Below are 26,270 nucleotides of genomic sequence, written 5' to 3'. Positions count from 1 at the left end.
TGATTTAGTTAGTTAAATGCCTAAACAAATCTCTACTAACCAACTGATTACCCCAATCTATTCTCATACAATAGCACTTCAGATTATTTTCATAATGATGCTACTATGACTGATACTGATACACCCATTTTACAAATGGGTAAGTTAAGGCTAATCAATGAAGTAATTTGCTGATAATTCTTACACATGAATCAATGAAGTAATTTGCTGATAATTCTTACACATGAATAGATGGGCCCAGAATCAGATGTGCATGGGGGAGGGGAATGCTGAGGGCAAATGGCATTGACCATGGCAAACAAAACATCCATTTGTGTGAGCAGCTGTATTCCTTGATAACTCATACACCAGGTGTATCCTCACACTTTGACTCCCTCGTACGGAAAGGTGATTCCTTCATCACAAATCCCACCACCTGTATTAAGCTCTGTTCTTAATTAATTTACGTGTAGACAGCGGATTTGCCTTCTACCGCAAATTTCTTTGTAAACCACCCATCACTACTCACACGACTTTCCTGGTCCTTCCCAAGAAAGAAGAAGTGTAGAGAGTAGAAAAAACGGTGAGTCTCTTAGACTTATCGACAAGGTCAAGTGAGGTTGCCAGTCTGCTGCCTTCTAGCACCACCACTGCAACACAAGGAAGGGCCGTCTTCTCCATCTCCTGTGGGCCACAGTTTCCACACCCTCACCTGATGACTTGCTGTTTAAAATGGTCCCTGAATCCATTGGGGGAAGTGTTGCTGATATTCCCAAGCTCAAAAAATATTTGGAAATGCCAAAAATGTACCATGGCTTCATTCAAACTTAAATTACAATACTGTTGATCACAAATTCAGTTACGAAGAAGTAACAATAACATTAAATAAGGTGTCTTTCAGTAGAAATACACACCAAGTACAATGATATCATTAACACCTATGTGAATGGAAGTGGATAGATTTGTAGAAACATGACCTTGTCTTTCCTCTGGGAGCCATGCTTTAGTATCTGCTAACTTAGCGTTTGCAGGTACTTTATGGAATATAACTATGGTTACAGTGTCTTTTATAATACTATGTTACAGAGTATAGTTCTTACCATTGAATTGAAATTGTATTATGTTGTAGTTTTCCTGGCTCTATCAAAACTTTTCAAGGGTTCACCCATTCTTCTGTAAGCCACGATATTTGCTTTCTGTTGCTTCTGTAAAAGATTACCACAAACTTAGCTGCTTGCATATGCCATCTTATTGATTTACAGTTTGATGGGCAGAAGTCCAAAATGAGATTTATGGGGCAAACAAAGTTATTCTCAGGATTGCTTTTCCTTCTGAATTGATCCCTTGCCTTTTCCAGCTTCATGGCTAATGTCTCACATCTCTGCAATCCCTGCTTCTATCAACACATAGTCTCTAACTCTCCTGCCTCAACACTGTAATTGAGGATGCAGTTTCTAGCACTATAAATTATTTGTCTCACCTGCCAAAATCCATGTAAGTATAACACCACTCAAAAATGGAAGATGCTTTTCTTCCCATGCTGCAAGAATTGCTGACTAAGTTCAACCCCGATACAGCACAATGCTCTTCTCTGTGTGATGATTTTTCTGTTCTCTTTCTTTTTTTCTTCCCATTTCTAGTCCCAAGATCCAAGACAAACCATTTGTATGGCCAGGGAAGAATTCATACAGAAGATGACAGAGACTGTGGGTTGGGGCACAGAGGAAGAATTTGGAGAACTCTTTGACAAAGTGGATGTGGCCCGAGATGGCTTTGTTGACTGGGACAAGCTGATTTCATTTGTACTGCTATCGCTTTATGAGAGAGAGGAACGGACAAAGGCAACAGTGGTTCCCCAATGGAAGGATCTTGAATTCCTCCCAGGAAAGCACAAGGACACCATTCAGAAAGTAGTTTACTTAAAGAATTCAAGTCGTTATTTGACCATTAGCAAGGAAGGCTTACTAGGAATCTGGGGAGAGAACTTGAAGTTGCAGGAATCACTTCCTATCACGTCAGATGCTACCAAACTCAAACACCTCTGGGTGACAAGTTTGGTTTCTCTGGAAAATGTTAACAAGGTACAAAATCTTTATAAACACACTCTCTACTTATGAAAAAGATGAGAAAATTATGGGGGAAAGCCCCTGGCCAGTATCAAGTGCAACACCAGCAGTGACCAGAGAGCCACATTCATCTTTGGTGCCTCTCATCTTAGCTGGAGGGGATATAAGCAGAAAGTACTTGCCTTCCAAAGCCCTTTGCTTGGGTGTCTTAAAATTATATCACAGATAATGACTCATGTTTTTTTAAAATTTCTTATCTAACTAATTGACAATATTTTTAGGGATGGAGGGTGCTGGTGGATGTAGGATTGAAATGAGAAAAAAAGGGTGCTTGAATGCCTCTCACGATAAAAGTATTTGGTTTTGTTTTGATTTTTGGCTAAAGTCCAATGTTAGAATTAAATACCTCTGTACTATGTATACTTCCATAACACTGCTAACGACTCTCAGAGAACTACATCTCATTTGGAAATTAGATTTGCATGCTTGCTTTGTATAATAATTTCACTAAATCCACCATAAATATCCTTTGATTTTCTGCTTGGCTACTCTAGATTGCAGTGGCTTTTACAAGCAAAGAGATTTGTTTCTATGATCTACTGTCCAAAGAAGAATTTCCTTGTCAGTACAAACTGCAAGGCCTGAGAGGAACTCCCATATGCATGGATTACTGGCATAATCCTCTTGATCCCAAAGAATCCATCCTTTCTTTTGGGGATATAACTGGAAAGGTAAGTGAGAGGATGATAAGACTGCACAATAAGGATTGAATCCTCAAACTGTAGTGGAAAGTAGAAATTGAAATGCCTTGAGTATCACTTTCTATATTATAAACTATGAGGCAATTCTCCGTAGACATAGGAGGAATGAGTGATACTACCATCCCTCCTTTTAGTGATAAAATACAAACCTTCATTATGATATCCTTGTATTTATTCATTGTAACCACATTTCTCTAGTTTAAAAACTTACAAACTTTACATTATAAAATGATTAATGCATTAGATTCTAATATTAATAAATGTTTACTTACTATTAAATGTCTGAACTAACTTTCCATGGCCTTTCAAGTGAATTGTTTTGATTTGGGGGAAGTTTATTATCAGACAGCCAAAAGAGTGTTCATATTCTGTATCACCTAACAAAGGAATCGAGGCATCAAAGATGGAAACATTGAACCTGTGACACTGGACATAGCCATTTCTCCTCCTATTATGTTTCAGTTTAGATGAGAGGAATCATTACTTACTCAATGACACTGGAGTGAGCCTGACACTGAAGAGGCTTGAACGATCAATTCCCTTTCATGATTGTGATAGCTTCCATTCTGACTGTTGTCAATGGCAAGTCCCTTTTAAAATGAAAGCTGTGCTTGGAAACCACTTCCCCGACTGTGTAGTGGTTCTACTGTCACTGCCTGAATGCTTTAAGTAATATTGGAGAACACCTTCCTAACTCATGATCCCTTTCTTGTTAACCGTAAAGGACGCAGAACTGTTGGATAGATAGCACTTACACTGCATATGTTTGTTCCTCTTTCAATGATTCAAGGTTCAAGCAATTGTTTTCACGGCAGCCATGATTTCCCTTTTTGAACGGCCTGCTAATGCCTGTGACGATGAAGAAGCAACAATGACCATCGACTGGGCAGAGCTGCTCTCTGGATGTCACAAATGTTGTCACATATTACAGCACACACTTCATCGTGGAGACTGGGTCAGGCAAGGTACCGAATTTAAACAGCAATACGAGGAGACCGTCATTTTCAACTTCTACATTTATATTCTTTAATGAAAATGGTTCACACAGAATGTTTAATTCTAGAAACCAATAATTGGTTCTCTGGAGGTTTGGGCCTAGACTCACTTTATCCCCTGAATGCTGATGGGAATTACTTCTTTTCTTTCCTCCTAAAATTTATGCTTCATTCAAAGAATTCAGAGGAACTATGCACTCAGAAATCTCAAAAGACGGGAAAGTTGTCATAGAATCTATTCAGCTTCAATTCCACTCTGATCCTACCCTGTGTCAGTCATCTACACGCTGCTCAGGAAAGAATTTAATGAATTCCTCAAAAGGGCTTCTTTTCTTTTCCTCGTTTTTGTATTCTTATGAGAAACACGGTTTGGCTGTCTTCACATGTAATTTTTTCTTTTTCTTTCTTTTTTTACCTTTCATTTAATTTCACTGGCAATTTGTTCTATATATTTTAGACATTACTTTTATTAAATGGACATGTACTTTTAATTTTTTAAATATATTTTTATAAGAAAGCCCACTGTGCTTGCTAGTCTTATGTCAACTTGACACACAAACTAGAGTTATCTGAAAGGAGGGAACCTTGACAAAATGTCTCCATAAGATCCAGCTGTAAGGCATTTTCTTAATTAGTTATTGATGGGGGAAGGCCCAGCCCACTGTGGGTAGTGCCATCCCTGGGCTGCTGATCCTGAGTTCTATAAGACAGCCAGGAGGAGTAAGCCAGTAAGTAGCAGCCCTCCATGGCCTCTGCATCAGCTCCTGCTTCCAGGTTCTTGCCGTGTTTGAGTTCCTGTCCTGACTTCCTTTGATGATGAACAGCAATATGGAAGTGTAAACCAAGTCAACCCTTTCCTTCTCAACTTGCTTTTTGGTCCTCGTGTTTTGTCACAGCAATAGAAACCCTAACTAAGGCAATCACTTCATCATACTCATTTTTTTTTTCTGTTTTCTTTCTTAAGAGAAAGTGTCATTATACAGGACAGGCTGGGACTAGACATGTAGTTCTTCTTTTCTGCCTTCAAATTATAGATAAAGCTTTCTTTGTCTCTGTTGTCTCTGTCTCTATCTCTCTCTCTTCCTCCCTCTCTCTCCCTCCCCCTCCTTTTTTCCCTCACTTTTTCAATTTTTTATAATGTCTGAGTTCTTCTTGTCTAGACTGCATGTGTAGTAGTTCTTTGTGATAGGATTATTTTATAAATCAGCATTTATAGAATACTAGTACTTTCTTAAAACTCAACCATTAATACCATTAATGAGTTAATGATTTCATAAGTACTTTATTTCTTAAAAAATGAATATGATGATTCAGAAGCAAAGTGTATAATATCTGTTCTGATATAAAGAACCATGGTGATTTTTCTCATGCCAAAAATGTCACATTAATGAAAATTCACTCAAAAGAATAGAAATTAGCAATCCAATTGACTTGAATAATATCTAATGAAATTAATATTACCATTCAACTTTTTTTTTTTTTTTTTTTTGGTTTTTCGAGACAGGGTTTCTCTGCGTAGCTTTGCGCCTTTCCTGGAACTCACTTGGTAGCCCAGGCTGGCCTCGAACTCACAGAGATCCGCCTGGCTCTGCCTCCCGAGTGCTGGGATTAAAGGCGTGCGCCACCACCGCCCGGCTACCATTCAACTTTTAACATAATCTAAAGGAGGGATGGTCAAGTGTATCAACTGTTGGCTTCTCCAGCAGCTTTATAAGCTTTGGATCACATGTTCTTGTAACTGATCTTCTACCGTGTGGCCCCAACTCAAGTTCTATACAAGTGATACTATATTATGACTTTTTTCAGTATAAATTATATATTTGGTACATTCTATCCATCCTTTGATTTTGGCAGGATATTAGTTGGTGAAAAACAAAACTGGACATTTCCTGATCATGTCCTATTATGACAGGCATAAAATTATGTGTCAAATTTTTGTGATACTAAAATAAGGATCAAGGTACTAGAGATGAACTAAAGGAAGTTATTGGAGCTGTGTCTGAGTTAAGTACTATATGTTTATAGATAAATGAAAGAATAAATTATAAAAATAAAGCAGTAAGTTCTGAAATCTAATGTAGTGGGTCTTTGAAGTTTAGTGTATTATTTGGATTCCATTATTTAACAGTAACATGGATAAATAAAAATTAGCCTATAGTATGAAGTTTAGTGTATTATTTGAGTTCCATTGTTTTTTTTTTTTTTTTTTCGAGACAGGGTTTCTCTGTGTAGCTTTGCGCCTTTCCTGGAGCTCACTTGGTAGCCCAGGCTGGCCTCGAACTCACAGAGATCCGCCTGGCTCTGCCTCCCGAGTGCTGGGATTAAAGGCGTGCGCCACCACCGCCCGGCTGAGTTCCATTGTTTTATAGTAACATGGGTAAATAAAAAGTAGCCTGTAGTATGATCCTTTTGAAGAGGCTGAGGTTATATCAAGAGTTTCTGCAGATGAGTGATGTTCAAATGTTTTCTTCCTACTCAAGATCTACTGCAAATTCTACCTCAATTTCATTTAAGCATCTTTAAAATAAACCACTGTTAATAGCACAGGACCTTGTCCATGAGTCATTTGTCTCTTTGCTTGCAATACGAGATTGTTCTTCAGGTCAGGGTAAATTTGCTCCTCATCACATTTTCATCATATCATTCTCATCTTTTGATAAAAAATATGGAAGTAAGTCGGAGTGAAGTTTGTATCTAAGACCTAAGAAATCCTGTGTGAGATATGTCTCCTAAAATCACTGTAAACTAGGAACTAGCTACAGAAAAAAATTATGTATGTATATATACATACATATATGCACAGACACATCCCAATAATGGCTTTTTTCACACTGAAGAGACTGATGTTTGGTAGCTTGTCAGTTCAGGAGGCCCAATGTTTCAGCACTTTTGGTCTGGTGGAGAGGATTCCTGGAGAGCTAGTGGTGTTTAGTTCAGGGTTCAAATGTCAGTGAACAGCAGCAACAGTATAATGACTTCAATAGGTGAGATGAACTCACCAACACATAGTTAAACTCTCAGAGAGATATAAAGGCAAACAAGTAAAGCAGGATCTTTCCCTGGGTTCCCCTTATATTTAATGGACACCCACATTCAGGGTGGGTCTTTGTATTTCAGCAAATATAATAAGGAAAATCCCTCACAGGCCTGCCTAGAAATCATTCTAATTTAGATAAGCACTCACAGATATGTCTAGAGGCTTATATTAAGGGTATTCTGGGTCCTGTCAAGTTGCTAATCAGTATTAAACATTAAATATTTATCTATTATCTATTATCTATCTATCATCTATCTATTTATCATCTATCTATCATCTATCTATCTATCTATCTATCTATCTATCTATCTATCTATCTATCTTTATCATCTATCATTATCTATCTGTCTGCCTGTCTATCTACCTATCATCTATCTCTGTGTATAAATATATATATAATCTAATCATGCATAGCTACTCAGTACTAAGGCAAGGGAATCATAATTGCCTGAGCTTTAGAGTGAACTGAAAGCTAGACTGGGAACTTTCTGAGACTCTATCTCAAAATTAAATTGAAAAGAAGGCTGGTTATATAGCTCAGTGGTAAAATAGTTATCTCACTTACACGAGGCCCTAGTGCATCTGGGTATTCACACACAAAGAAACACATACATACACACACACACAGAAACATAATATCTCATGTATATAGGCACACAATTTATCTCACACACAAGCACATGTGCGTGAACACACACACACACACACACACACACACACACACACACACACGTAATTTAAAATTGTTCCCTTATTCAGTTTCTAGGTTTAAAACTCAACTGCCTGTAAACATGGAACTACTTAACTCTTAACCATTGAAAAGGGATCTTCTGAGATGTAACAATGGACACAAGCTTAAATGCGACTTTCTGTTTTCTAAAGCTCAGTTGTTCTAGTATGAGGAGAAGGGAGGAAGAGGAAAATGAAAAGGAAGAGAGGAGAAATGGATGACAGAGCAAACTGTAGCTCACCGGGGTTTGCAGCAGTCAAGGACAATGCTCACTGATTCCGAAGACATGCTCTGCCAAGGGCAGCCCCATGATGGCTGCATGGATTTGATATCCAGCACTGCTGCAGCATGGTTCGATATTCTTACAATTTCTCAGGCATATATTCAGTCATTTTCTTCTTAGGATAAGAGACTATACAAGTAAAAATAGAAACACAACTACAGAAATACATATTTAGCAAAACTAAGGGTAAAATACCTGTTATGTTGAAATGTCAGAGGGGAAATTCAGTTTTAGTTATAAGTATGTTAACATATGCTTTAAAAGGGAGTTAAGATTTTAGTATTAAAATTTTGAAGGAGAAAATAGTTTCATCTTGTCTGAGTGGTTCTATATCATTTAATAAAAAATAATTGCATTCTGAAATGACTACAAAATGAATGTAGATATCTAGGGCAGTAGTGGAGAGACTGTCCTGAATCCCAGAGAATTTCCTTTTTAGGAATGGTCTTCTATAGGGCATGCTTGAGAAGTTATTGTCTGAGAATGTAGCTATTAAGGAAACATGAGCCAGGTAGTGGTGCATGTCTTTAATTCTGGGATTCAATTTCTGAGGAAAGATTATATGTCTAATGTAAGCCTGGGATATACAGACATTTCAAGTTCATCCTGACCCATAAAGCATGATCTTGTTTCAAACAAACAAACAGACAGACAAACAAACAAATAAACAAACAACTAGTTGGGCTGTCACTCAGGGGTTAGTTCTTGCCTAGAAAAACCATAGGCTTTTATCACACCAAAATGTATTCTTCCACTTTGGGTCATAAACAGAAGGTGATAACCACCAGCTTATAATGATAACTAAATCATAATTGTTGCAGTAATTAATAGAGCTGGTGCCAGAGAATTTAAGCACAGACACCAGGTTGTGATTCCTTAGGGAGTCTTCATAATTGATGGGAATTAAGCTAGCAAGAGAAGCTGAATCTAGGGACTTGTGCCTGTGTTGCTCTGCTTCCCAGAACTGAAATCACTTCTAGGTAAAGGAGATTGCATCACTGAGTAGCTAGACCATGCTGTCCTTTTTGCCAGGAGTCATACTGTGTTTAAGGCAGTAGAAATTAGCTGTTAGCTGGTGACCTGTGTCTGAAGAAAACACTCTCTTCCTTCAGCCTGCTTATATTATACACACACTTCTGCCTAACATTCTAGAAATTTCTTATTTTAAAAGGTGCTTAGCAGTATAGATTTTGGTTTTAAAAACACATTTTGACTTTTAATGACAATGTAGACATTTGTTTCTTGTATTTCCTTTTGACATGATTGTTGCTTGGAGTATGAATAACCCTGTGGGTAAAGGGGGAAAGCCTTAGGGAATGGGACTCCAAGGTATGTAAAAAAAAAATGATGCCTCTTTATTAAAAAAAAAATTAAAACTGTCAACTGTCAGGATAACTTGGTGTGTTTACTCACATTACTCAGAATGAAAGCCTGAACCCTGTAGGAATTTTGGATTATGAATGACCCAGGTTTCCGCACTAATTCAGGGTCTGTTGCAAATGTAGAGTGGTGGATTCTGTCTTATCTTAAGGGCATTCAATAGCATTCCCTCACTTTGGGATATTGTTTTTCATTTTCAAATCACTTTCTCACATTAACTAACTGCAACTTTGGGGGGTCATTTTGACAGTACCCAGATAAGGACGAATGGCAGGTTCCCTTGATGCCTTCTTATTGTGTCTTTAATTTTTATTTCAATGTTTTTTTTTTCCAGGCAATTTATTTTGTTCTATTCATTCACAGTTAATACAGAAAATACTTGGAAACATTTCCATATAATGTTTGACACAGAAATCATCAAATAGAAGTATACAATGTTGACAGGAGGCAGTACATTTATAATTTATAACCCCAAATGTATTTATAAATTAGAAATGGAAAGATCTACAAATGAAATTATGAAGGTTCACCAAAGTCATTTAATCTGTCAGTTTCTCATTCATTTTTATGTCTTAATAATATTCTATTGTATGAATAAGCCACATTTTATTTCTCTCCAGTATTTGATAGCTATTTGAATTGTTTTAACTTTTTTACTATTAGCAATATTTCAATGTTTTTATTATTATCATTATCATTATTATTATTATTATTATTTGTTTTTTGAGACAGGGTTTCTCTGTGTAACTTTGCACCTTTCCTGGAGCTCACTCTGTAGCCCAGGCTGGCCTCGAACTCACAGAGATCCGCCTGGCTCTGCCTCCCGAGTGCTGGGATTAAAAGCGTGTGCCACCACAGCCTGGCTTATTTGTATGTTTTTAATTGAAATAGAATTACAACATTTTGCCCTTTTTTTCTTTTCTCCAGCCCCTCCCAGCTATCCATTCTCAACTTCCCCATTCCTCTCTACTCAAGTTGTACACACACACACACACACACACCCTAATGTCAAAAATAAAATAGGAGGCTTTTGTGTCCTTTTAAATCCCTGTGTTGCAAAGAAGTGTGGAACTGTTGAAAGTTAATATCTTATTGGACCAATAAGTAAATACAATAAAAAAACAAAGTTTGTCTTTTATTCTTAAAATGTTACATAAAATTAAAATATTTCTTCTAATTTTCAAACTCACCAGGAGTGTGAAAAACAAATAATTAATTTGTCCAGCTCATCTTATTCTATAGCTTAATGTTCTAGAGAGGTGTTCTTTTTTTTAATTTTATTTTTATCACAGTGTATTATTATCCCTACTACAATTAAAGAAGTGAGGAAAACATTTTTCTTTTTTAGGCAATTTGGTTTTAAAGAAATGGCTCCGTGGCTCTTCTCTCATCTTTCACTCATGTCTTCGCCCAGAGCTTTATAGTTCTACAATTTAATGAGAAACAAGTTATATCTTGATTTAGATGTGAGATGCAGATTGCTGAAGCTCCAGTATGTGACCTTGCCGACCCATAAATGTCACCTAGTAAGCTGCACGTTCAAGTCTTAGAACAATAATTTGAACACTAGAGCAGGATGAAGTTGTGTGCCTTACATGCCCCCCAAAACAACTGGGTGTACTGGGGAACATGTGACAAAGTAATTTTCTGGATAGGAAACTTTATTATAATCACATTATGGAATTTCTGAGGACTTGATGATATGGTTATAGCGCAATGGTTTGTATTTTTGGATCTTACAATATTGATTTTAAGTGCCATGCTATAATAATCTTAAACATTTACCATAAACAAAAGGAATATATCAAGTGAGTCCTTGAATGGTACTTCACACCTGCAGAATTTGTTCTTCTGATATATCTAGAAAAATTACCATCATGCAGCAGGTGAAATGCCCTTGAAATTAACTATTCTCTAACGAAGCTCAAAGCATTCACCTTTACATGAACTGCTTATTCCTTTAGGCCTCCCTCTCTCTCTTCCTCCCTCCCTCTCTACCTTCCCACTTCTCTCCATCAGTATCTCTTTTTTTTTTCTTTCACAAGAAAGAAATACAGTGGATGACAGAAAAGGATGGAGATATTCAGGAAGATAAAGGACGATGGTTCTTGTGGGGACTCAGTAGTAACATGAAGGAGTCAGGAAAGGGAAGACTGAAGTTCAAGTGGGGATTTGTTTGAGAGTGAGGCCACAGGGAACAGAAATGTAGCCTATAGTAAAAATCATCTGAGATGTGGTCCCGGCATATGGTGGCAGTGTGGCTGAATGCAAAGGAAGAATACAATAGAGGAGAAAAGGAGAACTCACAGTCAGTTCACTCTCTTCTCCATTTGTAATTTGCCACATGACCTGGAGCAAATTGAGTTTTGGAATGTCTATTTCCTCATTAGCAAACTTCAAATAACTTACACAATGAAGATTATGATAGACCAAGAGCTCCAGGCATGCTGTCTGGTACATGAGAAGGGTTCAGCAAATTACCTTCATCATTATAAAAATAATCCATAAGGCAAGGAAAATTAATAATAGAGGATGAGTTAGAAACAGACTGGGAACATGGACCCTCTTTTTCAGTAGGATCACTTCTGTGTCATGACATTTCATATCTAGTTATTCTATGTACCAGAGGGTGCTTCCCTTTCTAAAATTCTCTTCTGCATCTTGGCTTCTCTTTGTCTTGGAGAAATTGTGTTCAGTTCAACATCAAAATCTGATTAAATTTATTTGCATTAAATAAGTAAAAGCTAAAATGCAGTATCTATTTTGTGCTTTAATAGATAAAACTAATTAGTAAAATAAACGTTATGAATCACCCGAGGGATGTCAGGTATGATAGTACACACTTGTAATCTCAGCTCGTGGGAGTCTCAGATGCTAGTGTGGTGTGTTAGAGTCTAGACTGAGCCATATAGTGAGTTCCAGGACAACCTGAGGTACCTATCAAAACCCTTTTCCGAAAATCAAAAATGAAGAGCCACATAAAAAAGCAGGTGTGGAATTTTTTTTTCTATTCCAACATTACCTTGTCCTCAGAGGTTCATTGCCTGAGTTTCTCAGCTCTCTCATGCATGAATCATGGTGGGGAGGTTCTTAAAACTCTGGTATCTTATACACCTTTCTGATGGAACTATGGTTTTCATGAGATTTTAACTAAATATTTGCTCTCTGAAATTTAAGAGCTGTTGATTGGTCTTTTAGAGTATGAAGTAATGTCTATACAGAATTCCTTTAGAGTATGAAGTAATGTCTATACAGAATTCTTTCCAGCATCTTGTTATTTTAAGTGTGGTCCTTAGTGAGTATAAAGCAGCAGCATCAAGTACTATGTGAGTGATGCCCAATCTTAGGCTTGCACAGTGAGAATCTGCATTTTCACTCTAATCTCCCAGTGACTCCTTTGCATGCTACAACATGAGATGTCCCCATTGTCAAGGAGTCTGGCTCTGTAGACAGGTTGTATTCTGGCTCTGCCAGAGTCTAGCATTGAGCCTGGATCTGTAATAGTCCATGTTATACACTGGTACTCTGATTAGAGGATTAATACCAGAACTCCAGACCCAAATTTGTCATTTTCTGTCTTTAGCCTTATAATTAAACTTGTTTTGGTGGTTTTTCTTTTTCATTTTTCTTCATTTGTAAAATTAGAAGATAGGTTGAATTTCTGTGGGCTCAAAATTTTGGAATTCATATTTTTCCATTCTCCCATCTCAGAAATGGCATCACAAGTATGCAATGTCATGCAGTTTCCCTTGGGGGATTCTTAATTTTTAAATTAAAAAATAAATATATGTAAGTTTGTGTATCTGGAGTAGGTATGTGCACATGGGTACAGTTGCCCAAGTAGATGAGAAGAGCGTGTCATATCCCATGGATATGGAGTCTTGGTGAGCCATTAGACTTGGATGAAAGGAACTAATCTCAAGTTCTCTGCAAGAGCAGTAGGTACAGTTAAATGATGAGCCCTACCCATAGGTGATACTTAAATGTTCTTTTGCTAAGCATACATAACAGTTGATGCACATAAGAAGTTCCTCATTTAAATTTTGCTCCTTTAATACAAGTGAGGCGATTTGTCCCCTCATCAATAAAATTCTGTCATCAATAGATTGTGAAATGTCTTCAAAACACTGACTCATACATGATGTCTTTCTTTTTACTCACCCATGTACTATTCAATGTAGCAATTTACTATGGGATAAGGTATTGTCTAGTTATTTGATTTACATGTCCCTTTTCCTAAGCTCAGAAACACATGTATAAGGTACAGAGTGAATCTAGTTCTTCAGTCTCTTCATCACACCACAGGTGTTAGCAAATAGCAAGTAATTCTGAAGACTAGATGACATCCTTTGGGAAGGGATATCTGTAGATGGCACTCTAAATAGTTTCAATCTCATTAAATATAAATTGGTCATGTGAGATATTTATTTGCTAGGAAGACAGATATGAAATATATTAAATCAAGCCATTCTCATGTCAATATCAGCTCCTGAATGAATAAATTCTAGCTGCTTTCAGAAATAATTAACTCAATAGAAGAGGTTAGATAGAAAGGACTGTACTAGCTATGGTTCAGATTCCTTGCCTTTAGTAATCATTTGGAAATTTGTTTATATGCATTTATATAAGCCCATATTCTGAATATCTTATAAATAATAGATATTTATTTTTATAGTTCTGAGATTATGCTGTTGGTAGACATGGTGTCTGGAGAATGGCACTTCTTGAATTATAGATGCTATCTTCTCTCTGTGTCCTCTCCGAATAAAAGGAACAAACAAACTCCCTTATATCTCTTATATGAGGACATGAATCCCAGTTCCAAGGTTATAATTCTCTAATCACCACCCAAGGTGAACCCTTCCTATTATTACCTTGAAAGGCAGGATTCAATGTATCAATTTGAGAGGCTACACATACGTAACCATAGCAGTACCTGCTGAGGGTTTTGAAGACTGAGTTTTCATATATTTGAAAACAATTATTTTTATATTCATTTCTTTGTGTGTGACTGACTCTGTGAGTGAATATGCATGGTCTGTGAGTGCACTGTGGCATGAATGTGGCATCATGTGGGTTCTGGGTATTGGGTTCAGGTCATCAGAAGTAGAATCAAGCACCTTGACCTGGATTTAGCTGTCTCGCTGGCTCTTAAGTTCCTTTCAGTTTAGCTATAGAGTAAGTATATCGACTCAAGTATAACCAGTAGTACACTGCTGGAACTGAGCCAACAGAACGACAACTCTTACAGTGACAGATGATATGCACGCCTGTGTCACAGATTAAAAAATTAAATACATATGTAATTCATAGGAAAGCAAGCAGAGTAAGTCTTGACACATTTGCTCCAGGTCCACAAAAGGCACATTTGTGCCTGCACGTGGATGTTTTAGAGAAGAAACCCAGGTGTAGAGAATGTGAGCCTTTTATATGGGCACAGGACATGCATCTCCTTCTGCTCCCGAGAAAACTACTCTGGTTCTTCTGGATAACAGGCATGCCTGCCATTTCCTTCGAAGGGAGACACTATCTCTGCATTTTAAGGCTGTTTGCAGTGCGCATGTCTTTGAAAAGATGATCTTGAGTAAAGGGCAGCCAGTGCTCAGTTTCATTAGATGTACAGAAATGTTCCTGGTCCACTGAGAATTGTCTTCCTAGTCTGCCTCACTTGATTCTACCTAGCAAGCAGCAGGCAGAAAAGGCAGAAAAAAAAACTAATAAAAGCACTTCTGTTTAACAAATTTTACTCTATGTAAGTGACAAAATCCTTTGTGTGATGCAGTAATTTTATCTTGGTTATAAGCCAGAAATCTTGCAATTTTGGATACAGGTAATTATAATCTGAGCAAAAAGCAATAAAGGACCTCTGTGTGAGTAGAAGGTATCATGTTATATGCTGGTCAAGGAGCAGTTACTTGCCTTTGGGAGCTTGTGACTCTGATGAAAAAACAAAGCCCATCATGATACACAGTGTGGCTGGGCCGTTATTACATAGGAAATAGGATTTTGCTCCACAACATCTTACACAGGGTCAGCCATCTTGATCTGAATCTTAGCTTTACTTGGGAATTAGACCAGGTCTGAGTCCTGGCCCATCTACTCTTCAATATTCTAGATTGGTCAAATGTGCATAAATAATTGTTTAACCATGAGCTATAGCAAGCAGGTGCTTGTTAGTTCTTGTTTGTCTGTCTGCCTCAGGTCTGCGAGGAAGAGTAAAAAAGTAATGATCCCTTGCTCATTTTCTGTCTACAGAATACTCCATGATTTTTGTGATGAGTGTTGTTTTCTACTCTATATTCCATAAAAACAAACAAACAAAGCCTTAAGGTATTTCTAATGTAGAGGAAGGCCAGAATGGAGAATACGCTGTGGTTTCTCTTGCTATAAATTCATTGATTGGAGGGGATGGGTGAGTGAGCTGTTCTGAGTGCTGGGATGTATCATCACACTCTGATATTAATTATTATGTATTACTATATATTAAATAATATTTAATACATTATATATTTAAATATTTCTATTTTGCTAATATAAAAATTTCAAGATTCTTTTCTTTTTTTTTTTTCCAGTTACTTACAATGCCTCTTTGGATGCTTTCATTTCCAGTACAACCAGCAGTACCAATACTGTGGTGCTGGCTTGGAGAGAGAAGTCAAAAAAACTCCTTAAAATGACATCTTTCAACATTGCCCAGGGCATTCATGCTTTTGATTACCACTCTCGGCTCAATTTAATTGGTATGTAAAATAAATCATGATAACTATGAGGGCCTCATAAATTGTCTAGGATGCATATTTGTATGCAGGGAAGTGCAGCACCTTGTTGCTTTATTGCCAGGGAGACCAACTTGAGCAGCTCACATTTTATTGCCTGAGAATGTTTGATAATGATGCATATGATGTGCGGTGCGTTTGAATTACACTGGGGTGAAATATGAGAAAGCACCCCGATGCTTTAATGAGTCTTTTTATTGGAATTGGAAGGGGTGGAAGATGATATAGGGAAAGAAGACAGTTTGTACAGCATTTGCTATTCTGCAATCCTTCTCACACCGTCAAATGCTGCCCCCAAACAAATACATCACTTTCATTACTCACACACATGTGAGCACACGCACATGCACACACCCAGCATACACACACCTGCACACACCAGTATAACTGCAAATCCTAGACATTTTTTAGACTACAGTTTCTAATAATTTTTGTGAATTTATAGGCTATCATAGCTTCAATTTATTAAGGAAGTTGATGCAAAAGGTATAGGAAATATAAACTTTTCCAGGTGTTGATCTATTAAATGAAATACCTAGATATTCTGAAAGTTGATAATTTGATATATGCATAGGTAAGTTCAAGCATTATAAAACTGACATGTAGATCTGTTATTGAAAATTAATAGAGTAGTTATACAGACCACATATGGCCTATGGTGTGGGTCATACAAATCCACATCCAGTAGTTAGCATTCACAGGAAAAATGCTGGAGTTCGTTAAGGAAACAGACACTTAAAATAACCAATAATAATAGCTGATATAAAGTATCTTAAGGTAGGCCTGCTGAAAAGCAATGACTTCCACGAATACACTAGATGCACCAGAGAAGGCTGGAGAGGTTAATGAATTAATTTGGCAAGGACCCAAATATCACCTCTTTAACTCACTGGCTGACTAGTTATTCAGTTTCTCTACACTGATCTGTTTGGTACTTGTAGCAGTGCTGGGAAACATAAGTGCAGGTGCATAATCAGCTCAAGACCAAGAAACAACCAGAGAGTTAAATCGCATCCCACATGCTCACATAGTACCTAGCTTGCTCTTGAGATGGTTCTTGAATATAAAGGAGCCATGATCAAAAATGCCTGATCCCACAATAAACCAGAATGGAAGTATTGGTGATGCTTGGTGGCTTGTGCATACTTGATTATTTAAACAGTGGTAAAAATAACATGTTCCTAGTACTTTCACTTATTGACTTGTGAATATTTAGTTCTTTTTTTGTCCCCAATACCTGTCATGCTGTCTAAATTTCTTGTGTCCCAGAAATAGGGAATTTTAGGGCTTGGAAGAGAAAATGAATTCTCTCCAAGGCAGGCTGTGGGTAGATTTCTAAATGAGACAATCTTTTCTGCTTCTTTAGCCTATGCAAATGCCTGCCTCAAGGTCAATGATTCTCAACCTGTGGGTCATGATATCCTGCATATCAGATATGTACATTATGATTAATAATAGCAGCAAAATTAAAGTTATAAAGTAGCAAAGAAAAAGTTTTCTGGTTGGGGGTCCCCATAGTATGAGGAACTATGTTAAAGAGTCGCAGCATTAGGCGAGTTGAGAACCACTGCTCAAGATCAACCCACAATTTAGTTGGATAATGACAAGATTTTTCTTCCTTCAAGACAGGGTGCATTAATGTTCACATGTGACAAACTAATTTCAAAGAGATAATTAAAAACATTTTATTTTTTTTTTAATTCTGATTAGCAACGGCCGGCATTGACAACAAAGTTTGCCTATGGAATCCTTATGTCCTCTCTAAGCCAGTTGGTGTGCTCTGGGGTCACTCAGCTAGTGTCATAGCCGTTCAGTTCTTTGCTGAGAGGAAACAGCTTTTTAGCTTTTCCAGAGACAAAGTAAGTAACTCGACAAATCTAATTTTTCTACCTGCATTCCCAGTTCTTCAGGAAATCTCCACTGGGCTCTGAATCTCTCTGAGAGATGTCACTCATTCATACAAACTGGCTAATCATAACGTCTTGAGGAAATTTGCATTTGGAACAAGTATTGATTGATGGTTACTTCATAAGAATTCTGGGCAACTGGACAAAAAGCATTTCATTACATTTTTGTTCAAATCATGTATTCGTAGGTTTATTTCTTTTTATTTGGCACTCCATATGTCACATCTTAAGAGCATCCAGAGTTTTCATTCATTCTACATGGAAAAGAATGGATGCAGGGGCAAGAAAATGATGTTTGGATAAAATAGTGAAAAGATACAGTTCACTAGTACCACTTTAATATTAAAGAGACTCTTTAAATTATAAACTTAAGCTAATTGGAAATATCAAGTATATGACACATTTCAATTAAACGTCTGTTTGATGATCTTGATGAAATTCTTTTATCTATATTTGGAGATATTAGGGATCTGATTTAAAGCCTCCAACATGCTAAACACACAGTTTACCACTGAGTTATGTTCTCAGGCCTTGATGGGGCATTTTCAACACTGTGGAAAATGACCCAAGAATTATGTAGTCTAAATTGGATTATGAATACATTGTGGTATCTAATTAAGTAAAATTTTTAATCTCCAAAATGTTTGCCTCTTATGTATGGCGTAATTTCCATTTTACATAATTCCAAACTTTAAAGATTCAGTCAAAGCTATAATAGAGTGTTGGCTAGATGGATGGCTCAGTGGTTAAGAGGACAAAGGTTGCTCTTGAAGAGGACTAAGGTTGTGTTCCTTACATCCTCATGGTTGGGTTCACAACCATCCATAGCTCCAGTTTCAGAGGACTAATGCCCTCTTCTGACCTCTGCAGATACCAGACACACATGTGGTACATGTGCCTATGCACAGGCAAATACACACACACACACACACACACACACACACACACACACACACACACAAACACACACACACACACACACACACACACGATAAATTTAAAGATACTTGGTTATGAAGAGATAAGTGGATAATAAGTGGAAATAGTCTCTGAGATTGAGATAACTTTTGTTCTGTGTGAGAAGAATGTATCTGTGTTATAGGTGAAACTATTTGGAAACTTAGAAATTCATCTTCAACTTCTTAGCCGTACCCTAGTCATCCTAATTCTTCTAACTTACTTTTCTTTTTACCTATCATATAAATCCTCTTTCCCCTTAACATTACCACTCATCTACCAGTTCTTGTTTATTTTATCACCATACTCTGTTCATCATCTTGCCTCTTCATCTCAGCTGTCCTTGTTCTAACTTTAAAAATCTTGTCTTTGTTGGGCGTGGTAGTGCATACTTTAAAATCCCAGCACTTAGGAGGCAGAGGCAGGTGGATCATTCATTCAAGGTCCGTCTTGTCTACAGAGTGAATTCTAGCCAATCCAGGGACACATAGTGAGGTGCAGTGTAAAAACAAAACAAAACAACAACAAAACCAAAGGAACCCCCATCTTTTTAACTCTAAAATACTACAAACATTGCTTACCATGTCTTCTTACTGCAGAAGAATTTCCTTCCATTCTGCTAACAAAGTAGTTTGCAAGAAAACAAACAAATTGATGAATGAAAATCTTCAGTCTCTCATTTCTATCCTCCATTTAATTATCAACTCTGAAATTCTTTTTTTTTTTTTTTTTGGTTTTTCGAGACAGGGTTTCTCTGTGTAGCTTTGCGCCTTTCCTGGAGCTCACTTGGTAGCCCAGGCTGGCCTCGAACTCACAGAGATCCGCCTGGCTCTGCCTCCCGAGTGCTGGGATTAAAGGCGTGCGCCACCACCGCCCGGCTTCAACTCTGAAATTCTTAACCTTTTACACAAAGTCCTCCTCCAGTTGGCCAGCCTGCTTCACTTCTTTCTCTTCTTGTTTATTAATGTCACACCCAGGCTGTATTAACTTTCGACCTTTAGCATCATACAGTTTCCGGACACTACAACTCCACATTCTCCTGAAGTTTCCTGTCCTTGGTTACAATCTGATGGAGGGGTGTTTGTCAGCCTTCAGATCTTTTGGAGTGACTCATGTAGACGTGGGTGTTTCCTTCTGTAAACTCCAAATGCTCTTCCTTAGAACATTGTCATCATTAATTCCCTGCCTTGAGATGTTGGTATTTTTTTTAAACCTGTATTGTCAGTATCTTCCAAACCCTGACCTACCGTAGGGCTTATTCTGTGTCTACATGTTTCTAGCTCCAAGTGAAGAACTGTTGCGGTGGATATAAAGTAACAAAGAAACTCAGAATAAGACCTTTTAGGATGCCCTCCTGGGTTTAGTTGTCTTACTTTTTGAGGTCTTTGAACACTTTGTTCTGACTTCAATTATTGAACACTCTGCACTGTGTTTCTGTATTTTGTCTTTATTTTGACTTGAAGTTAATGGTTATTTGTTAAATTCCTTCTTATTGTTCCAAGGATCTAGTACATATTAATATTTTAAACTTGTGGTAGAAGATAATATGTAAGTAGTGTAACTCTTAAGTCAGTGTTAGTATTTTTGATGTTAGGGACTGTATTTTTCTTGGATTGTGCTATACATGTACAAGGTCCTCAATAAATTATAGTTAAGTGAATAAATCTGAACAAGACAAAAGTGAAACAAATATCAAATATTTCATCATTATGGAGCTCCATGAAAGGTTTTATAACCTTAAAGACAAGTTTAAAAACATGTATTTTGAATCAGGATTGATCGCATACAGCTGTGATCAATATTAAGACTACCTGGCCCTTTTCCAAAGCAGTTTTGTCCTTCAATTTTCACTTTGGTCTCTAAACTGTTTCATCATTATAAAGCTTGTCATGCTGTCACTCAACATTGGTTGGAATGCATTTCACTTTGATGAATGTATGAAAAGCTTACTCCTTATGTCTACAGCAAACAGCAGGGTTTTCTGTTACTGGGGTAAGCCTCAGCTTTATTGTTGCAAAACTCTTTTGGAATTTTTAGAGAACTGTAGTTAAACTATAACTCCAGGGAAAATGAAACATTGTATTGTTTTCTTTTTTATAAATATTTTTATTTTATAACTAATTTAATTTTACATATCAGCCACGGATTCCCCTGCCCTCCCTCCTCCCACCCCCCAGCCTTCTCCCCCAATCTACCCGCCCCCCATTTCCACCTCCTCCAAGGCAAGGTCTCCCCTGTGGAGTCAGCCCAGCCTGATAGATTCAGTTGAGGCAGGTCCAAGGTACCTTTGATTGGATTGTGCTACCATCGATCAATTGATAAATTAGAGGATTTGTGGATCAAAAAAGTCAGATCTAAATAACTTCCTCACAATATGAGCTTCAACTTTAGTTCTTTCAGGGAGGTTGTTCTATTACCACTTTTCAAGGGAGGATGAAACCATTTTATTCCTTTAAGACTTTGTATCATGATAAATTATCATAGTCCAATGGAATTTTATTTTGAACTCCTCCTAAGCTGGTGTTTTTAACATGTTAGTGACTGGTGAAAAGGTCCTGCTGGAAGCTGATCATCTGCTCATTTAAGAAAGAACTGTAAGGACAAGAAAAAGTTTCTTTGCTGGGGGCTAACATTCCACTAAGAAAGCTGGATTCAGCTCCTCTTTGCTCCTATCTGGTCTCTCATGGGATGCTAATCCTGATTTGGCCATCAGGATCATGTAAATTTTTAACTTAATCCTTTGTTTGAGGTTCTAATTTTTCCCAAATCCTGGCGTCTACTCTCTAGAAATATGGTTGGCAAGAGAAACACTGAGGTTTTATGTTGATTACTAGACCCTACCTATTGGTCTTGACCCATTCCAATTTCCATCTGTTCATCTGGCGGGAAAGGATTTTCATTTTGTTTCAATTGCACAAGGAAATAGCACAAATCTCTCCTTTAAAAACTACAAATGATAAAGATGGGTGGAGGGCAAAGTGGGAAACATCTTCTTTCCCACTTCTCCTTCAAAGCTCTTTCTCAGGAAATGATTATGAATACTTTATGTTCTTCTTACACAGTGCTATTCTATACATAATATATTGTTGCAATATGTTGTTATATGTTATTTTGTGTGTATGCATAGATACAAGATGGTACTTGTTATTTGTATACATGTGTATCATACACAATATATTTTTCACCATTATATTTTCCCAAATAAATTTCATAGAGAACATTTTATGAGAATATATACTTTATATATGTATATATGTATATATATATGTACAGTATGTATACTATATATATTCACTTTATGTCACTTTCTTTTCTTTCTTTTACCTTTCTATTTTATGGTATAGTTGGCAATGATTCCTTTATTTAATTACCAATCAATTTAAAAGGTATTGCTCCTAATTTATTTTTAGACCAGTAGTATTTGGTTTTACCCTAGGTCTCTAGCTATGTAGTCTCTGGTTCCTAGTTACCCAAGCAATGTTGGGTATGGGTTCCATCTCATGGAGTGGGCCTTAAGTCAAATCAGACATAAATTGGTAACTCCCACACTGAAGCATGAATCTAATTAGTCTTAACAATAAAAACCCAGAATCAGTTATCATGGTGAAAGCTGAAAGATCAGAGAAGCAGAGCAGCCAGCCACTAGAGACTTCTAACCTCTCCGAAATCTCAGATGAAAATGGGGGCAGGGATCCTATCTCTATGAATCCTTAGACTGAATGGGGGTCGAGATCCTGTCTCTGTCAGCCTTATTTTCCTGTCTCCACCTCCCAAGTACTGGGATCAAAGACATGAGATTCCAAGTGCCGAGATCAAAGTTGTGAGCCACCACCTCCCAGCCCTGTTTCTCTTTTAGACCGATTCAATCTGGTGTAGCCCAGGGTGGCCTTGAATTCCTGATCTTCCTGTTCCCTCTTCCCAAGTGCTGGGATTAAAGGTGTGTGCCACCACAGCCTAGCCTCTATGGTTAACTAGTGGTTTGATCTCCAGGCAAGCTTTATTTGTCAGAACATAAACAAAATATCACACAACATCACACAGTTTGTGCCATCATTGCCCTAACACATTTTGCAGGCAGGACAGATTGTAAAGCAAACGTTTTGTGTTTGGTTTGATGGTTATGTTTTTCTTCTGGTAGCCTGCAGAGCACCTTTCCATGTCATATACACTAGAACATGGGGGTGAAGATTGTATACAGGCCCCAGCTATACATGTCCATATTCAGTGAGTTGTGTGGTTGCTGTCTTTAGCAATGGGGTCTTGCTGTCAGTTTGTGGAGAGATATCCATTGCCTTGTCTAAAGTCTGGGTTGTTTGGGGATTTCCATAGGACCCCCTTGGCCAAAAACTCAATTGTATGAAGCCCAGTACTGGTACTGAAGGCTTTATTTAATGACAAGAGACATTCAGTTGGGGCTCTGTCTCCATCATTATTTGGAGACTTAGGCTCACTTTTACATATTATAGAAAGTTTCTATTGCACTAGGTTTCTATATTGCCCCTCCAATGCCCTTTAATTCTAACTGTCTCTCCTCTTATTCCCTCCCTCCATTTCATCTCCCCTTCCCTTTCCCACCTGATTCTCCCATTCTTGACTCCCCCACAAAACCTCGGCCTCCAGTCCACCCATATAATCTATTTACTCCTCCCAGGGAGATCCATGAGTCCCCACTAGTATCTTATGCCTAACCTGTCTGTGTCTATGGATTTTATAGCTTTGTTAACATTTATTTAATGGCACTTATTTCGATATAAGTGAATACATGGCATATTTATCTCTCTGGGTCTGGATTACCTCATTCAGGATGATTCTTTTCTAGTTGCATCTACTTACCTGCAAATTTCATAATGTCATTGTTTAAAGTACTGAATAATACTCCATTGTGAATGTACCACATTTTTTTAATGTATTTTTTCTGTTAAGGGGCACCTAGGTTGTTTCCAATTTCTGGCTATTATGAATAGAGCAGTAGTGAACATGGTTGAGCAAGTGTCCCTGTGATAGGATGAAGTGTCCTGGGGTATACGTCCAAGAGCGGTATAGCTGGATCATGAGGTAGATTCATTCCCCTCTTCCTGAGGAGCTGTCGTATTGATGTCCATAGCGGCTGTCCAAGTTTTCACTCGCACCAGCAGTGGGGTTGCCCCACATCCTCTCCAGCATGAACTGTCGCTTGTATTATTGACTTTAGCCATTCTGACAGGTGAAAGAAGGAATCTCATGGTAGTTTTGATTTTAATTTCCCTGATGGCTAGGGATGTTGAAAATTTCTTGAAGTGTTTCTAAGTCATTTGAGTTTTGCAAACTGAGGATTCTCATGTTTAAATTTTAATAATCTTTGTTTTAATTGAAAACAGATTCTTCTCTTATACAATAATCCTAACCACAGTGTCCCCTCCCTCCATTCCTCCCAGCTCATCCCAACCTCCCTTCTCCCCCAGATCCACGCTACCTTCATTTCATCTTCGGAAAAGAGCAGGCCTCCAAGAGACAATTGCCAAACAGGACCAAACAAGACACAATAAGACAGGACAAAAGCCCTTCTATTGAGATGGCACAAAGCAACACAATAAGAGGAAGAGTCCCAAGAGCAGGCAAGAGTCAGAGATACACCCGTTCCCACTGTTAGGAGTCCCACAAAACACCAAGTTCACAGCTATGACACCTATACAGAGAACCTGGGGCAGACTAATGCAGGTCCCAAGCTTGCCGCTGTTAGCCCATGTGAGCCCTGCTTAGTTGATTTTGTGGTCCCAGTTCTCCTGGTGTCCTCCATCCCCTCTGACTCCTATAATCTTTCTTCCCCCTGTTTCATGGGTTTCCTTAATCACCATGGTGAGGACCTGATGGAGACCTCCTATTTAGACTCTCTCCATATAATATCTGGCTGTGGGTTTCTGTACCTGCTTCCATCTGCTGCCAGAGGAAGCCTCTCGGATGACGACTGGACAAGGCACCAGTCTATGAGTTACCAGGATATCATTAGGAATCATTCCGTTCATTTTTTTTTGCTAGTCATGTTTGGTTCTACCCTCAGTTCTTCTCAGTGTGGACCTGTACCCCATTTTTAAATTTGGGCTAGTTGGTTTTTTTTTATATCAAGTTTATTGAGTTCTTTATGTATTTTGTATATGTGTGTATTAAGATGTGTAGTTGGTAAACAATCTTTTCCCATTCTGTAGGCTTCCAATTTGTCAGAATTCTGGGTGTCCTCTTCTGTACGGAAGCTTTTTACCTTCCAACCCAGTTTCCCCTCCATCCTCTACTCTCAGTCCCTCCCACCAGTCATCCACTCCTCCTCTATTTCTACTCAAAAAAGGGCAGGCCACCCACAGATATCTACCAAACATGACATATCGAGTTGCAGTAAGACTAACCATCTCTCCTTGTGCTAAGGCTGGACACGAGGAACAGGGTCCCAGAAGCCAGGCAGAGGAGCCAGAAACGGCCCCTGCTCCCACTGTAGAAGTCCCACAAGAAGACCAAGCTACAAAGCTACAACATATATGGAGAGGGCTTAGGTCAGTCCCATGCAGGCTCGCTGTTGTCAGTTCAGTTTCTGTGAGGCCCTGTGAGCCCAGGTTAGTTGGTTCTGCGGGTTTTTATGTGGTGCCTTTGCTTTGTCTCTTGCTCCTGAAATCCTTTTTCTTCTCTTCCATAGGATTCCCTGAGTTCCGCCTAATGTTTGGCTGTGGGTCTGTGCATTGATTTCCATCATGTTCTAGATGAAGCCTCTCTGACGACAATTGGGCGAGGCACCAATGTATGGTTATAGCATTTTGTTGCTGTTGCCAGAAGTGCTTGGTTCTATCCCAGGTCTTGGGTCCTGGCACTCCAGGCAGTGTCAGGGATGAGCTTCCTCTCATGGCATGGGTCCAATGCTAGACCAGTCATTGCTTGCCACTCCCACAATTTTTGCACCACCTTTACCCCAGCATGTCTTGTAGGCAGGACAAATTGTAGGTTGAAGGTTCCAGTGCAGAGTTGGTGTCTCAGTCCCTTCACTTAAAGTCTTGTCTGATTACAGGAGTTAGCCTGTTCAGGCTATGTAACCCCTATTACTAGGAGGCTTAGCTGGGGTAACCCTTGTTGATGCCTGGGAGTTTCCATTCTACTAGGATTATATATCACCCCAAAATTCTCCCCTTTTCAGTTCTCTTTCAGTACTCTCCCCTCCTCCCCCTACATCTGATGCCTCTTCTTTTTGTTCTAGAGCCTTCAGGTGTGCTGTTGAGTTGCTAGTATGACATCTCTCCAATATCTTTATAAAGGCACTTACTGCTTTGAACTTTCCTCTTGGCACAGATTTCCTTGTGCTCCATAAGTTTGGGTATATTCTGCATTCATTTTCATTAAATTCTAGGAAGTCTTTCATTATTTCTGCCTTGACTCAGTGGTC

General features: G+C 38.2%; 1 protein-coding gene across 2 annotated transcripts in view; it reads left to right on the top strand.

Moving 5' to 3' along the window:
• Positions 1-26,270, top strand: part of Wdr49 (WD repeat domain 49) — a 152,221-nt gene that overhangs the window by 35,090 nt on the left and 90,861 nt on the right. The window contains exons 1-6 of one of the 2 annotated variants that reach the window (XM_076574269.1): positions 1,112-1,473; positions 1,620-2,060; positions 2,600-2,776; positions 3,597-3,771; positions 15,804-15,971; positions 17,718-17,866. In XM_076574269.1, the coding sequence (XP_076430384.1) occupies positions 1,647-2,060; positions 2,600-2,776; positions 3,597-3,771; positions 15,804-15,971; positions 17,718-17,866 (1,083 nt within the window). In that variant the 5' untranslated portion in view covers positions 1,112-1,473; positions 1,620-1,646. Of the gene's footprint in view, positions 1-1,111; positions 1,474-1,619; positions 2,061-2,599; positions 2,777-3,596; positions 3,772-15,803; positions 15,972-17,717; positions 17,867-26,270 lie in introns of those variants that run through there. The other variant, XM_015990193.3, reaches the window with a different exon arrangement.

This window comes from Peromyscus maniculatus, chromosome 6, assembly GCF_049852395.1.
Source record: "Peromyscus maniculatus bairdii isolate BWxNUB_F1_BW_parent chromosome 6, HU_Pman_BW_mat_3.1, whole genome shotgun sequence".
NCBI lineage: Eukaryota > Metazoa > Chordata > Mammalia > Rodentia > Cricetidae > Peromyscus > Peromyscus maniculatus.
This window is presented reverse-complemented; position numbering and strand designations above follow the sequence as displayed.